At 30.3% G+C, this 18186-nt stretch overlaps 1 protein-coding gene across 9 annotated transcripts in view; it reads right to left on the bottom strand.

The window, feature by feature from the left end:
* AGO1 (protein argonaute-1) overlaps positions 1 to 18186 on the bottom strand; it is a 208695-nt gene that overhangs the window by 32980 nt on the left and 157529 nt on the right. For 4 of the 9 annotated variants that reach the window (XM_075356949.1, XM_075356977.1, XM_075357014.1 and 1 more), the window contains 4 exons: positions 15669 to 15832; positions 11764 to 11834; positions 6679 to 6792; positions 5264 to 5430 (listed from right to left, as the gene is read on the bottom strand). In XM_075356949.1, the coding sequence (XP_075213064.1) occupies positions 5264 to 5430; positions 6679 to 6792; positions 11764 to 11834; positions 15669 to 15832 (516 nt within the window). The remainder of the gene's footprint in view (positions 1 to 5263; positions 5431 to 6678; positions 6793 to 11763; positions 11835 to 15668; positions 15833 to 18186) is intronic. The other 5 variants (XM_075356958.1, XM_075356988.1, XM_075356996.1 and 2 more) reach the window with 3 other exon arrangements.

The raw sequence follows: 18186 nt of genomic DNA, 5'->3' as shown, positions 1-18186 counted from the left end.
TTGAGAGATCAGGTTCATTATTTATATACAAGTAAACCTCTAGGTACCTTAGTAGTATTCCTAGTATTATTTATCCTAAGAAATAACTTTTTTGTTTAAAATACAATATGGCATATAAAGTAAGCGGTTCTGGATGTTTGTTGATATAAAGTTTTTTCTTTATTTTTATGTGGGGGACCATCCCCTGAATTCTTGGAACAATTTTTATAAACACATGTATATACACATACAGAATACTATATACAACATATATATATAGTTCCAGTACTAGACAGAAAAATTTACATAAACGTTCATAATACAATTCAAAATTTCAAACCAGAAAACAGTTTAGAACAAAATGACAGGTAATGAAAGAATATGTTTTAATGTAGTTATAGAATTCAATACCATCTGAGAATGCAATATACCACGAAAAGTGACCATTTGAAATTAATATGAAAGTTTAACTCATTTAATTACTATGTCTGGTGTTTAAATTTTATATATGATATTCTATTCTAACATGTGGTGCTACCCAAAAGTTCGGGGAATTTGAATTTCGCATGCAAACCATTGCTGGTACGACCTGCTGCCGCTAGATGTGGCTAACAGTACTCTTTGGAAATCAGTGTTCCAACAGCTGTGACGATGAGAGGCTGCATTGCTGACTTTCATGTGGTTATGTAACGTTGTGTTTTATTGCTTCGGCGAAGTTCTAAATGACAGATTTTAAAGAGCAAAGAACCTGAATCAAATTTTGCTTCATGCTTAAAAAAACTGGTGCAGAAACCCACTGCATGCTTGTGGAAGCATTTGGTGACAATGCTATGAGTAAAAGTAAAACTTTTTTGTGGTACAAACGATTCAAAGATGGACGAACGACAGTCGAAGACGATGAGAGTTCAGGAAGACCATCAACAAATGCAACACTGGAAAACATTGCGAAAGTGTGAGAGGCTATTGTTGCAGATCGTAGACAAACAATTTATGATGTTTGTGCAATCATACAAATGTCATATGGGTCCGTGCAACGCATCTTGTCGGATAATTTGAACATGAGACGCATTGCTGAAAAATTCATATAGAGACTGTTGAACAGCGACCAGAAACAAAATCGCGTAGTTGTCTGTAGTGAATTGAAAAATTCAGCAAGAGATGACCCTAACTTCATCTCCAACATCATAACCGGTGAGATATGGGTGTACAGGTATGACCCTGAAACTAAGCAGCAGTCGTCGCAGTGGAAGTCGCCAAGTTCACCGTGGCCAACAAAAGCATGCAAAGTTCGCAACAACGTGAAGTCCATGATGATTGTTTTTTTGGCATCAAAGGCATTATCCATAAGGAATTTGTTCCTCTTGGTCAAACTGTCAATGGGATGTTCTATTGTGAAGTTTTGAAGCGGGTACGTGAAAGCATTGGGCGTAAACGTTCAGATCTGTGGGGTAACAACAGCTGGGTTCTGCACCATGACAATGCGCCCGCACACACATCGCTAACCGTTTGGAATTTCTTGGCTTCCAAAAAGACGGTAGTGATTCCCCAACCACCCTATTCGCCTGACCTTGCCCCATGCGACTTTTTTATCTTTCCAAAAATAAAATTTCAATTGAAAGGCCGTAGTTTTAACACAATGAGGAGATTCAGGAAGAAATGCAGAACGTGCTTCTAACACTTACACCTGCAGACTTCCAGGGATGCATGGAATCATGGGAAAAACACTGGGATCACTGTATCAATGCCCAAGGGGATTACTTTGAAGGAGACAGTGGAAATTATAAGTTATGGTAAGCTATTTTATTTTTATGGTAAAATTTCCCCCGAACTTTTGGGTAGCACCTCATATAGTTCAAACTCTTCTTCCTGCAGCCAATAATTAATTGTTAATCCTTCTTAAGAGATTCTAATGACATATGGAATTCGCATGGAACTGGATCTAGAATTAATGTTTATTCTATTTATACTGTTTCTTTTTATCTTAAGCAGTTTCTATTAGATATTAAATTGTTTTAATTCTTTAATCTACTAAAGGCTGATTAAATTTAAATCAATGATAATTTATTGAATTAAAATGGAATATCCCTAGTCAGAGATTTTGCAGAACTATACATAACGTATTTGAAGCATTAGTTTTTTTTTATAAATCACACATTCTCATAAATATATAAATAATGAAACAACATTAAAGTAGTTAATTTATTAACAGATTCAATTTTTTTTCTCACGTCTTCTGCTACGTTTCATGTTGTTCCTATCAATTTAAATTACATCAATTAATGAAACAAAATATAGCCACTGTATGCAACACCCTACTCTATAAAAAAAAATTATTTAAATCAAATAATACTCTATCATAGTATTAATTTACCTGATACTAACGTTCAGTTAGAAAATGATAATGGCAAAACAGTTGGTTATTATGTAGACCGAGGGGAAATGAATAAAGCTGCCAGAAAGGTTGAGTAACCAGTTAGATTATTGAAAGCTTCAAAGACAGAAAAGTTTGTGCCACAGGACAAAAAATGTTCAGTCGGCTTTTTTACTGATTTTTAGTAACGGGTAATAGGGAAAACCATAAAAATTACAGTGGTGTAGAGATTGTTTTTCAAGCAGCAGAAGTACTGGAGTTTAAGAAGGTAAACTCAGAAAGGTGGTGGAAGAACTGTACAATTTTGAAGAATTCTTTTTCGTTTTTTGGGGTGCACAACGAAGCTTCGTTATTAGCACGCAGAAGCAATGTTTCTAGATTAAACAAACTAGTTTAATAACAACAAATGCTAAATTTCATGGATATATAAACTAAGTAATAGTAATGAAAAATAAAATTAAAAATTAAAAAGCACAATATCACAAGCAAATAGTAGAAATATAAAACACATTACAATAATTATTAAATATTTGAACAAACGCACAGCCTTAAGAAATACTAAGACATTCTACATTCACATTGTTTCCTAGAATATTTTGAATATTATCCCCTAATTTAATCTTCTGATGCAATGCTGTGTAACAGACAAGTCAACATGGATGTGATGTACAGTTACTTGGCGGTTGCAGCAAACACAATCAAGTGTATTCATGAGGTAGCTATGAGTATGGTATGCCCTATTTGCAAACAGCAAATAATTACCTTTTCTCGACAGTTAATTCCTGCATGAAGAGCTACAAGGTGACACAGTGTTCTTAATTGGACTACGTTTATTGCTGATGGTAGCATTCCATTCCCTTTGCCACTCAACATGAACCACCATCTTAAAAAATCAGACAAGATTGTCTGAAACAATGCATTAGTGAAATCAGACTCCAAACAAGCTTCTTTTGTAGCTCTCAGTAGACTCATTGCCTGAAACTTCAATATAGCTGGGGATCCAGCAGAAGCTCAGTAATTTGAGAAATAACACAATGAATCTAACAGACAGTAGGGTGTATGGAATATGCCTGTAAGGAACTCATGGAATCTGAACAGACAAGTACATATTGAAATCTATTATATTTAAGGCCCCTTCAATAGCATACAGCTGTGCGAAAAAAACAATGGCAATGCACGGAAGGCCTAACATGCATGTTTCACCACCAACCAACAGAATCATCATATTTATACCCATCAGTATAACAGTAAAAAGATTCATGCCGTAAAAATCTAAAATCTTTCTTGTAGGATAATCGGACTCTCATGTACTTTTTGATACCGACAAAGACTAAAGCAGTAATTCATAAGAGAAGGCCGGCAAGGGGAAGGGGGCAACAAGACTGAACAACCGTAAGAACCAGAGGTAAATGTATGATTTTGAAGAGATATATCTGCAAGCGACTCAACTGTTGCAATAAGAACGCAGATGACAAGAGATAAGAATTTTATATTTTAGGATTCGGTGATAGTGTTCTTGGATTCACAAAATTCATGATAGTTTGCCTACAAAATTAGCATGGAGGATTTGTCAAATAAAAGATACAGTTTAGAATGACCAAGAAAATGTATCAAAAATCTAGATGCTAACCAAAAATGAAACTGCGATTGTAGTTTTGTTTGATGTTATAACTACCTTAGATAAGGGAGCATGTACTTTTCCACTTTTGTTATTATTGATGGATAAGTTTACAAAGAAATGAAGGTGAGACTAGAGAAACACAAGGGAAGGAAAAAGCACTGTTGTTTGTTGATAATATTGTCTAATAGGATGAATAGTGAAAATGAAGTTCAGAAAATGTTTGAAGTTTAGACTGAAAGAATTGCAGCAGATTTGTAATAGTAGAAAAAATGCATTCTGGTGATTAGTGATAACCAGAAAAGAAAAAACAATGAAATCTAACATTCTTGAAGAGGTAAAAAGACTACATGGTGCAAGAAAGTTTTAATGGAATAAAAGGACAACTATAGAGTAACAGGATGTCAAAGAAATAAAAAGAAGTCTCAAACAAGATTGTTCGATATAAAAATTAGCAAAACTATCATTTCTGATTTATAGTGCATAACCTTGACTTACAAAAGGATAATATTAAAGTAAATTACAAGCTACTGAAATTAAATTTTTTAGTGACATGATAAATAAAGAGGTATTATTATGAGGAATGTAGAAAGAAGGGCTTACACTGCACAATTACAGTGTGTTGGTTGAGGTAGACTAATATAAAGGCAAGAAAGAGAAATATGGTAATGAGAACAGGAGGTAAAATGATGTTCTGCTTCATTAGATAAAGTTAAGGAGGATATTTATAATAAGAAGGGGTTTAGAGATAGAAGGAATTATGAAGAATGGTGGAAGGATTGAACAAGATAGTAGTTAGTGATCCATTACTCAATCCAGTATGCTTTATAGGGAAAAGATATTAGCATTCAAAATATTTCTCAACATCAGACATTTACACAAAGAAACCGAGATAGGCTAAGGCAAAAGACAGATAGATGTTCTACATCAAAGTTCTGATTTCAAGAAGTGAACAGTGAAATTATCAAAAGAATAAAGTACATGGATGAAACTCACTAAATTCTACTACAATTTTTGTCTACTTTAACACACTTCAACAATGAAATAAATCTCTTTATTATATATATATATATATATATATATATATTATTTTGTTACCTTTTATTATTATCGCACTATATATTACTCTGACAATTTCCATGGCAGTGTGGTAGCAGTTAGAAGGTCTGTGGTATGAATCATACTTTGCATGGGATTTTTCATGCACTACAAAGTTTCCATTCCATATTCCCATACACACACACACACACACAAAAGCTGTGAAAAAAGCTATGAGGTGAATTTAAAGAAATTACCTTAGGTCTAATACTTGGAACTAGTATGCTGTTGATACCACCAAGTTTCACATTTATTTTGAGGCACAGATTTGATAATGTCTGAGGAGATGTCTTATTGACATTTTTCGCCTGAACACACTGAGTTGCCATTCCTAATACTGTATCACCTACTCTTTTTACTTCAGCTGTAACAAAGAAAAAGAAAAAAAAGTAGTAAACCATACATGAAGAAAAACATATGAAAGGGTGACTTTAATGTGCTGTACGTTTTGCTAACCAGAATAACTGCTAATATGTTTCATTAATAAAAAACATTTAACGTCCTATTCTTTCTTTTTCCAAAGCCGAAGTTGTAAAGAAAAAAGGGATTAAAAAATAACACCCTACTAAATTTAAATGCATCTCAAAGCCAATCTCATCATGAATTATAGAGATTACTGAAGGGTATTTCATTTTATTAAACTTAAACTGTTTGGATATAAAAGAAAAGTGAACATTTCATTTCATAAAAGTTTGAATCAGTTGATGAAAAAGAATACTTTTTCTTCTTTAAAAAAAAAAATTTTTTAATATATCCTTAATCATAACAAGCAATACTGTCGGTTTAATATGTACTGAAAATTGCAAGTATTTTTTTTATCATAATATGCATATAAGTAATTTTTTGTTAAAGCATTTAAAACACAAGTCCTTCTTACACAGAATTACTTGATTTTAAAAAGCTGATGTTTGTAGATAACAAAGTTATCAGAGTCTACTGATGACTAAATATACAACTGTAAGTACTTTTTATCACATTGGTGTTACTTATCAAGGTTTAGAAAAATCAGTTGACAGCATAAAGTAGAAATAGACTGCTGGACTGGTGATTGGTTTCTTGCAATCTATGACAACCAGTTGTGATATATCATCCCTTTCCACTGTAATATTAGCTGATCCAACACTACTTCAGACATGACAAGTAGAACTTCTGTACATGTGTGCATTTACACTTTCTAAACTCTGATGAACATCGCAAACATATTTATTTAGTATATTAAGTGCAAACATATTTATTTAGTATATTAAGTCAGGGATCACAAATATTTAGTGTAAAATCTAAATCAAGAACTTACCTCTATTCTATTGAGCATTCAAAATACAGCTCTTTGACATTGATTACATTTTTTAAATGATCAATATTGCTAAAATTAACCTCAAGTTAATTTGTATTCGCTAACTTTTAGTGAAATTAGATTTTTAGGAAGCCTAATGAGTTGCAGCGTCAGGAAAAATCACTTTCTTTATTTTAAAATATGCCACATCATATGATTCAACAAATAATGCCAACAACAGAGAGTAAAAATGCTATTTGATATTAAGTAAAGCCTCCTGTTGCAAGAGTGTTAAACGTGTTAATTTTATTAGTGATTAGTGATTAGTTATATAATTACCGTAAACGGGTGTCTTTCCTGGAAGAACAACAACAACAAGTTGTAAGGCCTGGAAAGATGATTTTAAATATCTAAACATAGGCTCAACTTGATCTGGTCCTGTAGCATATTTACCTGTAAAAACATCATTCAAGAAAAGCTTATTTAAGATGATAATTAACAATGATAGTTATTAGTTTAATCTATTAATATCTCTAACTGCTTGAACAAAATTAATTTAATAAAATTCCATTCTTCTACTCATAAATTCTGGGATTACCAACATAAAAGAAGTACACAAGGTCTAACTGTTTTTTCAAATATTCAAAAATTCACAAAGGGTCATCAAATATAAAATGGAATTTTGTTGTGTGGACAGAAGAGCAGTGCATATGGCGGGATGCTGTAGGTAGTTAGTTGGATACGTGTGAAGGGGAGCAACTGGCCAGCAACACTGTAGATCACATTCCCACATCAGTAGCAGAATGTTCAAGCTGGAGGTACAATCATCTGTTGCACAAAAAATAATAATCACATTTCTCATCAAAAAAGGTTTCAAATTCTCTGAAATTTTGACTCTAACTCTGGGCACAGTTTGGAGATGCTACCCTGTCAAAAATTTCACAATGGGCATGATGCAGTGAGACAATGAAAGCCACAAAGTTGTTCGCAGACCTGCATAAATGATGACAACATTCAGGCTACTCTTGACTTTGTGAAGTTGAATACCATATAACCATCACTGAAATTGCATCAGAGGTGGGCATAAGTGTTGGAAGTGTACATATAATGTTGTCAGACTCTCTTGGATAAAGCAAAATATGAGTGAGGCGAGTTCCACATCTTCTCACTGAAGCAAAGAGAAATGTCTGGAAAGACATCTGATAGCGGCTTCTGAATAGCTTTGAGGAAGGAGAAACATTTTTGAATCTTGTTGTGACCTGTGATGAATGTGGATCCATTAAAACCTGGAAAGCAAGGGAACAAGTATGAAATTATGGAAAAGTGGGGAGGCAGCCCAAGAAACACTTGTCAGCTGGAAAAGTTTTGGCAACTGCGTTTTGGGACTCAAAGATGTGCTGTTGCCTGATTTCCTGCAGCAATTAAGGACTGTAAATGTGGCATACTTCACCCAGTTTTGGCTGACATAAGGCTGGTTATTGCAATAAACGATGCTGACAACCAATGATTATGCATGGCTGCTTACAGTAACTCAGACTCACATTAACCTTTCTAAAATTCATTGAATATCCGCTCATGAACTCCCACTCTACAGTCTAGAACTATCAAGTGTGATTTCCACATGTTATACATGTGGAAAGAAGTTTGCAGTGAAAGAAGTTTTAGGAGAGGAAATATTCAAAGACGTTGCCATGGTTGAACATTATGTGCACAATTGGTTTTTGGAGCAGTCATCTTGTTTTTCTGATGAGCGGATCAAAAGACTACCTAACTGATGGATAAAATGTATTTCTGTTAAAAGGAAACTATGTAGAAAAATAAGATAATTTATTTGTAATATTATCTAATATCAATAAAGCAGCTATGTAAACAAATTCCAGTTCATATTTGAATGATCCTCATAAGTACACAAGCTTAACTAGCTAAGAAAGTAATGTACAAGAATAACAATAAAGATATAATCAAATTATAAACAAAAATTTATAAAATACCAATATAGGAAAATCATAAAATTTTAATTTTTTTTATATAAAAAATATTTCTGACTTCAGTAGGTCACATTATTAATTAGGCATATTTGAATATTAATTTTGATAAAATTATACTGAACTCTCAGATTATTTAATAGAGAAGTATTAATAACATGGATCAACAATGATTTTGTTACACTATCAATATTTGCTCAAGCCTATGTATTTTTAGGCAATTACAAATATGAAGTCAGAATTTCCCTATCAGCCTTAGATTTTTTGTAAATGGCCTTCCTACCTTTCAACAAGTACATGTGAATGAACAGTACAAGTACAATATATTTCTAATTTATTTTATTTATTACAGCAGTTAAGTTGTTAAATAAACTATAATTTATTTGAGTTGATAATAACTATAATTACTTTCACAGTAATTAAAACAATTGCAATGATACATACATATGATTCATGTCATAATTTTTTCTAAATGAATTGTCATCCAATAGTAACATGCAACATAAATGAATTCTGTTTTAGTGACAGTGCTGTAAAGAGTAAATAATGTATCATGCTGCCCAAGATATTTTTTCAACTATACCAGTGAAATGCAAGCTCGGTGTGTGTGTGTGTGTGTGTGTGTGTGTGTGTGTAACATTTAGTGGTGCAGCTACGTCTCCAACGAATTTGTGATTTTATTTTTATGTAATATATTAATGTGTGTATAAAGTTTTGAAAAAAGTGTGTAAACTTTTTAGTAAAACTGCCACACAGTTACATTTACCATTTAGACTGTTGCTATTCATTTGTGGTAAAATACAGTTCTTCTCTAAGAAGAAATGTAACTCCGGTGATAACTTTCTCAGAGGAGAAATATAACTCCACTGAAAACAAAATCATATGAACTATATACTGGATGTAATGCAGGTTAGATCCTGGACTCCTAATATTTGCTGTAATTCATGTTGACTGGTTGGTTGAATGGATCTAGTCACATGACATTTGCAATTTCAATGGTTTGGAAAGAAGGATCACTACACCACACCATAGACTGCTATTTTTGTATAACAAAAATATCAGTGATAAGTATGAATAAACATACTGTTAAATATCTTGATATTTTCTCTGTCATAAAACCAGAGTCAAACAGTCCAATTTCTATTCCAGTACCATCAAAAACATGGGAATTGGATAAACTGAAGCTGTTGATGCTGAAGGTTGTGCAGATTTATCAGATAATGAACAAAGGAGAGACCCAGACCTTTTAGAAAATACAAATAGTGAACCACACTTAATTAATCAGAATTAAATGATCTCATTTGTGATCTAAATTTATCCAAGAATAAAGCAGAAATCCTTGCATCGTGACTGGAAGAATGGCATATTTTACAACACAATATTAAAATAATTGCTTTCCATGATAGGCAGGCCAGTGTGAATTTGAAAGTTTCTTCTTCCAGCATTAGGGCTTAGTTTTCAGTAATGATACGGAAACTACTGGAAGTTATTAAGAAAAAAATGAATATACTTATTTCCACTAAATGAATATGTACATTAAATGAAAAATATAAATAAAATAATTATGATAAACAATAAAACAGAAACCATACTTTCCAGAATCACTGAATAGAAACTGCTATCAGTTATGAAATGAATTTTATTTTTAAAAACTTGCAAATTAAATGTTCCCATTAGTTTCAGGATTGAGAAGAAAAGTTAAGAAGTTTATTCATGAATATCAATTTCAAAATTTTCAAATTAATCTTCACATATTAATCTCTTTCTTTTTAATCTGATAAAAACATAATGCTGAACACTGCATTGCAAACATATACTGATGGGTGTAGTTGGAAGTTCTATGATGTGGGAAAAATAAATTTATTTGGTATTTAAGCAAATTTGGAATGATGTGCATCACAGTAAACAATTGACAGATTTTAATCAACCTTTCACAGATCAGTTCTATATATTTCTGGAAAGTATTAATATACAATTAACTCTAACAAATTTGTTGTAGGCATGCCATTTCTCCTTTATAAACCCATTTAAACATAAGACATTAACCTTTGGTTAGAAGGAGATGTAGTGTTGTTTTTAACATTTACAATTTAAAAAAAAATATAGTTTTTTATTCCTGAAAAACCAATGACTAAGAAAATAAATAAAATTGGATTCAACTAAAAAAAAATACATGTAAAAGTATAGAAATAAAAATTTAACAGGGTATTGGCGGAGAACCACTTTTCTTAAACAGATATTAAACAGTACACACAATTCTTTCATAACATTCCCAGCAAAGTTATTATGGACAGCCTACCTATGGGTTATCTAGACATAAGTAGGACTATATTTGACCTCAACAGATTATTACTTAAGAGGAAAATTAAATGGGCAATTAAGAACAAAAGAAAAGAAAATCTTTATTTTTTTTAAGAAAAATATTAAGGTATGGGACCCAGATTAGTTGTATCTTAGCTAAATAAGGGTGATTAAATAATGTGAAAAAAATTACCAATCCTTTGAATTAAATTTTCCGATACAAAAAGAAGAGATCCTATCTCCCTAGTCCCTTGGCCAACTGTGACCAAAATTAAATGGTATCAATGCCCCATAAATCATGCTTAATTCATCCAAATCAACCACCCAGTCTGGAAATATCAAACAAAAAGAGGGCAATATACACCCTTGTGTATTTGGCCTATATCTTTGATAAATTTTACAATTTTTCTTTTTAAGACTCATCTGTATTGCTAAGTTTAAAACACTTTTGCTACTGGTTAAAAAAATGGTTTATATAGAAAATCTTTTATCTTTCATTGTTAAATAAGTGAATTTTTAATACTAAAACACGAAGTTAAATCCAATTAGTTACAAAATTTAATTTGACTTAAAGAAAAAGTAAGTAAAAATAAATTTATGGAGTTAAAAGATTACAAAAATTCACTAACATGCTGCAGACAGAATAGATGAATACTGTCATCCAAGGTCAATAGTTTCACTAGATCCAACCTCAATACACAGATATGTGAAGTACAACACTGGCCTATACTACCACAAACTTTGACTAGAATCAGTGCATGACCACCCTTTTGCAATCTGGCATTTTCCAATCACCTTTGGAGAAATGATCAATTTATCCTCCAAACTAATTATCTCGATGTATAACACAATGCTAGTGTAACAAAGGGCAGGCAGATAATTTTTTAATTTTGTTCATCTTTCCTTATAGCAGAATAATATCAACATTAAGAAAACTGTGATGCTAGTAATATAAGCACAGCTATCCCTAGCTCTGTAATTTATACAACAAATCCATAGAAATCATGGATATTCCATAATCATTGTTATGCATTGCATTCTCTCAGTAATTATATTAGTTAAAAACTGAGATAAGCTTATACAAATGCATCAATAAATGTAACTAAATAGCCATGCACATCACATAATAATAACTTACAAAAACAAGGTTGTCCGATAATTGGCATTCCAGCATCATTGCTTATCTTCTGCAGCTGCTGTGTAAAATTCCTACATAAGCATAAGCAAAAGAAAAAATATGTTATCCAAAATTATGTTAACAAACTTTAACCACAATATTTGATTACATATGTCCTGTAAAGAGAAAAAAAAATTAATGATATTAAATCATCCATAGTCCATGATTCATTTTTCTATTTCAGCAACTGATTTCTAAGCAATCTATGATTAACATATTCTGTATGGCATGACACCATTGGCATCAAATTGAGCATTACCAAATACCTAAGTGCTTGCCGCTATTTCTCTTATTTACTTTTATATATCTCTGTTAGTAGTCTAACAGACTAGAAATGTTTGGCAAGGTATATTTAATAAACAGTACATACATATTTTTTTTAATATTTTTTTTTTATTAAGTAGATTCATCTGATTACTAAAAATAAGAACATTTTATTATTGCAATTTATAAAAAAAAAATATTGAATTTGTACTAACTGTACAGCTAAACAACACTTTCACTACATGAGGTAGTAAGCAGTGAGGTACTTGTATACCAATTTCTTATATAAGAATAATACATGTTTAGGTCTTTAAAATATGAAATTTTTAAATTAATACAAAATTAGCTTTTGTTCTTTTATTTATTATTTGTTCAGTACATACAATGCTAATGTATTATTATATAGCATCTACAAATATAAAAAAAGCTATAATTTTTTTTGATTTTTAAGACTGACAACATAATAAAAAGAATAGTCACTAAATTTAATGATCTGAAAATCACAAACATAATAGAATAAGAAATTTATTGTTTTAAGACTTAAAAAATATTAATGCTATTTCTTTACCTATGTAATAAATATCAATTTCAAAGCCATAGAGGAAATACAATGTCCCCATCCAGCAATTTCTCTATGGTACGCTTAAAATTAGTAGACATTTTTTATTTTTTTTTACTATCCATAATATGTACAGAACCTTTTCATATAATAAAATTTCTTTGCATGTCTACAATATGTTCATGACATTTGGCATAGTCTCTCCTGTTAACCAGATATTTGTACAATCCATTTCTTTTTTTTAAATCCTTTTCAAATTTCTCTTTTGAAGTAACATTAGTCTTCTTCTGCTTCTTGATCGGTATTGTCATTTGATTTGCTCTACCTCTTCAACAGAATTTAATGTGATCTTGTCGGACCATCATGTGTCATCATAGCCACGTTGCTTTCCATTTTTTTTGCTCCTTATGTTCATGTTATCCACCAGCTGTAACATCTGACTGATAACTTTATTATTGAATTTTCCACCTACAAATTATTAAAATTCGTCTGTTGCTTTAATAATTATTATTTTTTCTCATTTATAGCATTTGATGTGATATGGGCACAGTCTCATTGCAATGTGAGTAATATTTCACTGTTTTTCAATTTTAAAATGTTAATGCATCTTATATGTTTTAACAATTTAAATGGGAACACGGGTGATTTTCTTGAATGAATGCACTATATGGTTTTTAGTAAAGGAATTTTAGAATTATCTTTTACAAAGACCACTTCAAAATCAAATAGTATTTCTCCATTCTTCTAGAATTTTTTTTCATTATGTCTATTCATGAGGTATTTATATTCATAAACATGGGTATATCATATCCTTTAAGCCATCAATTCTTTTTGCCATTTTCATTCTGTATAAGTACCCAATATTTGAATTTAATGCAGTCAGGAAATGAAGAATAAAGATTTATTTCCTAGGATGGATGATGCTAATAGTGTTATGTAACTTCTTATAAAGATAGCATTTAGACATTGATAAATCAAAAAAAATATGACCATGGAGCTGAATGTGTTAAAACATCAATATACATTATTTTTCTGGAATGTGGAAACATTTGACAATTTATATATAAAAATTTAATATCTACAAAAATAATTTTTATGAAAAGTAGCATACAATAACTGCTTTGATGTTTATTTTTTGGCCACTTAAGATTTGTTAAATTTGGATATCTTTTGTCAAAAACATACAAATATTAAATACTTTTATACTAGTCTAACATAAGTAATAACAAATTATTCACTGAGGTGTCTATTTTAAGGGAATAGCCAAATATGAATTTACTTATTGAAAAGGTGTTTCATTTATTTTATATAGTAATTTTCTTAATTTGAATAAGCAATTATTTTTCTGAGAGAAATGAAACAACTACACACTGTGAAATATTAAGAGACTGCCTTGCAATTAACTCATGTTGCAGTTAGTAAATAACTCATGTTGAAAATAACATTAGAAGGAAAGGTGAATGGCAGTAAAAAAAATCATGACAAGGTATTACAGGAAAAGATATCAACTCAATGAAACAATCAGTAATGCTTTGAGGTACACTTTACCACTAAACTTCAACCGACAAGAAAAAAATATACCAAAGGTGTATAGTTGATAATTCAATAATAGAACAGTTAAGATGAATTAAGCTTGCCTGGTAGTCATTAAAAGAATGTCAAAAAAGCCAATTAATACAATTCTGCTTAGAGATACAACTCCTGAATATTGCCAGGTTTGATGAAAAATTATTGCCAAAATGTGTGAAAGGAGTAGTACGGAATGCTAACGAGAATCATAACAGCTCTACCTGAAGACGTGAAAAAATAGTAAAAAAAAAATTTTTTAAAGTTAGCTGAATCTTAAGTGTATTAACCTGTTAGTAAATTTAATCTAAGAATATGAAACACCTTTCGGGAATGAAAAAGGCATTACCAAGTAAGAAGACACTAAATTCAGTTAGGCAAAGAGATTACAGAAAGAAACAAAGGCATAACCTAGATTTCTAAAAATTTAATAAAAAAAAGGAAAGTGAACTTATGGTCCAATTCTAAAACCCATCAATATGGAACAGAATAAAAGTTTACTTTCTTTTCCACTTCTCTATATTAGTTAAAAAAAAAAAATGTTTTTAATTCTTATTATTTGTTTTTTTAAAGATCTGCTTAAGTTTTTTAAACAAAACCTGTTCAACATTTCTTGCTCTAATGCCGATAGGATGGATATTTTGAAAATGTTTATAGGGAAAAAAAGGATTTGTTTTCCCTAATTTCGGCAAAAACTTTTATACAGAATTTAATACAAGTAGTTGCAATCCATATTACCCCTACTTTATATTACAATTCTATTTTTAAATTACCTGAAATAAAAAAGAAATTTATTTTAAAACACTTGAAAAGTTATAAGAATTTTTTTTTAAACACTGCATTTTCACCTATACTGATAATTGTTCTTAAAAATAATTTACAATTAGCTACAGAATCATACAGATTAAGTTCTTAATTTCAGTTGACAGCAAAACTGTTTATTTCTTGTTTTTCCTTTAAAATTAAATCAATCCAATTTACAAATGTAACAGTATAAAATATTAAAAAAAAATAAAATAGAATAGTCATCCGCTGTTCATGAAAAACTATAGAAAGAAAAAAAATAGCAGCTTTGAAATTTTTATATACATTATCAAAACCTTCTTAACTAGAAAAATTCAAAAGAAATTTAATAAAATCTGGTAGTTAAATTAGTTTTCAACTGGAAGAGGGAAAAAACACAATACACAGATACAGGATTTCTGAAAAAACAGCAGATGTGAAAGGTTTAATTTATTATTAATTGAGGCTTACAAGAAATGGCACAAAATTATTACTATTATTAAGGAAAGATGTATTACAGTAACATGAATGTTTGAAGTAACAAAAAGAACCCACAAAATTTCTAAAAATATGACCTAGAAATAAAATTTAAATTGAATATTTATTTTTAACAAAAAAAAAAACCACAAGTATACTCTGAATGAATTTATTGCCCAAAAATTATATTAATATATTTTATAAACATCATTTATACCTTAGTGCATCTTCCCGAACGGTTCTCTGTGGTGCAAAACAAGCAATCGCCCAGACTCTAATTTCAACACCAGTGAAGAACTGTTTCCCTCTCATGTCCCATACTCCCTGGTTCGGCATCGCCTGCTGCTTCGTCTGTAGCACATTGCATCCCTGAAACTCCTGCTTTATCAGCAAGGCATTCAGAACAAACTTATTAACTACGTGCGGCCCCTTCTATCCTCTCGATGAACTGCTAAATGAAAACTATGAAACAAGTCACCTGCATCCATTTAAAAAACACACTAAACATCCAACAATTCTTTGAACACTTAAACTACTGACTGACATGTCGAAAGTTTCATTTAAAATATATAAATGAGAAATATTTAGCTTAGACGCTGGAATTCATTTAGTATTCACCTCCTAAATAAAAATAATAGTCATTACTAATGTTAAAAAGTCAAACAAGCTGGAATATAAAGAATAAATGAAAAAATTAATTGAAAACACTGATAACATTACAATATTATAATTGAAAAGACATATATATATATATATATATATATATCACGAGCAAAATGCGCTTTTAAGTTATAAAGGAAATAATATCAATAATAATGTAAACTTTTTGTATAGCTTTGAGATTACTTAAACTTAAGCGACATACTTTATAAAGTGAAATTCTTCTTCTTGATATTTATTAATACTAAGTCAAGAATTAATTCAGGTGACTTGTTTCTACAACATATTCAAGAACATTTATGTTCAAGAAATACATAACAAAAATGAAAATGAAACCTTGCAGGTAAAAAAGTGTATATAAAAGTGTGTATATGTACATATATATATAAACGTATACACACATATATACAACAAAAAATAAATCAAATCATTACATTATAAAAAGAAATTAGTTCATGAAATTAACAAAAAACACATGCAATCAGTATTTCCCAATAACAGACAGTAAAATAATGACAAAAACAATAACATGCAATAAAATAAGATTACACTGTAAAAAAAAAAAACTTCAACACAGTTAAAAATCTTGTATGGGAAAAAGCTTCGAAGAAACCATGCAGCTTAAGAATGTGAAAGCTGTTAATTCAAATAAAGATAAAGATGCTGTATAACAAATAAAGATAAAATAAAAGTCTTTTCTCTTTGGTTTTAACTTTATTTTTAAATGACTGAAGAAAAATAAATGGTCAGTTTAAGAACATTGGTAATTTGACATTGGTAAATTTGTAATTTGACTGTTCTGAGATAGCATACTTTTGAAACCGAAAATATAGGTAATATAATAAAACTTATCAGAAAAACAAATTAATTAGATAAATGCAGTAATAAAGAACATGGACTAGATATCCAGAAGAAAAGGAAATCTAAATCAACCTATTTGAAAAATAATCATCATAGCATTCACAGTAGTAACATACCATTAGTGATGGAATAATTAACAACCAAAACCTAAAGAGAATTTATTCATAACTGCATGCATACAGCTGATAATTATGATTAAAATAAAATATCGATCTAGTTAATTAAAATATCTACAGGCAAGAAAAAATACAGAATAAGAGCAACTCAAGAAATTAAATTTAAAAAAACGTACAGCAGCAAAACCACTAACAAAATAATTAAAAGAATAGCTTAGCAACTACAGCAGCATACTTACATTTACTGTGTAATAACCAACAATTTAACTAAAAGTAATCCTCTTTCATTAACAATGAATGCAAATTGAAACATTAGCATAAAAACCTAAAATAAACTTTTGCCAAGAAAGAAAAAGAAAATTATTCTCATTTTATTATAAGTCCTCAGGTAAATGCACTAAACAAGTGCAGACTGTCAAATGTTTCTGAACAAGAAAAAAATACAAAACTAAAGAGAAGAAATATTCAATGTGATGCCTATAAAAAAAAATTCTCTTAACCTATCAGTTTTAACATCCCATACCATGATACAATTTCAGAAAACAATTATAGTTTTAACAAATACACGCACATTTTTCTATACTTTTGTAATAGATAATTGGCAAGATTACAGCTGCTCTTACTAGATACTTTGTTACACATAACCCTCTCACATAGTTAGTGCACATGTGAGTTTACAGTTTCACATATTGTAGCTGTGTTTTATCAAATATACCATATTATAGTGCAATAGCAATTTTTATTTAAGCTTTGTTGTTGATTTACCAAATAAGATGGACACAACTTGAAAACATTCCAAAATTATTACTCTATCTTAGCATAGAAGCATGGTCACAGAGGATGATTGCTGAAGAATATAAAGGTAGGTTTAGCTACAGTTAACAAAATTTTAAAGCAGTTTAAAAGAACTGTTTCTTTTTCTCCAAAAAAAGAAGAAAAATGTGGTTGTAAAAGGAAACCACTCCTCAGAAAGATCATTTATTGATTTAAAAAAAAGCAAAATGAATCCTTGATTATCTGCTGCAGATTTAAACAAAGAAATTAAAAAAATGGTATACATATTCATGCAAGAACTGTTAAACGATAACTCTGGGAAGT

Source organism: Lycorma delicatula, chromosome 1 (genome assembly GCF_047948215.1).
Source record: "Lycorma delicatula isolate Av1 chromosome 1, ASM4794821v1, whole genome shotgun sequence".
Lineage (NCBI taxonomy): Eukaryota > Metazoa > Arthropoda > Insecta > Hemiptera > Fulgoridae > Lycorma > Lycorma delicatula.
This window is presented reverse-complemented; position numbering and strand designations above follow the sequence as displayed.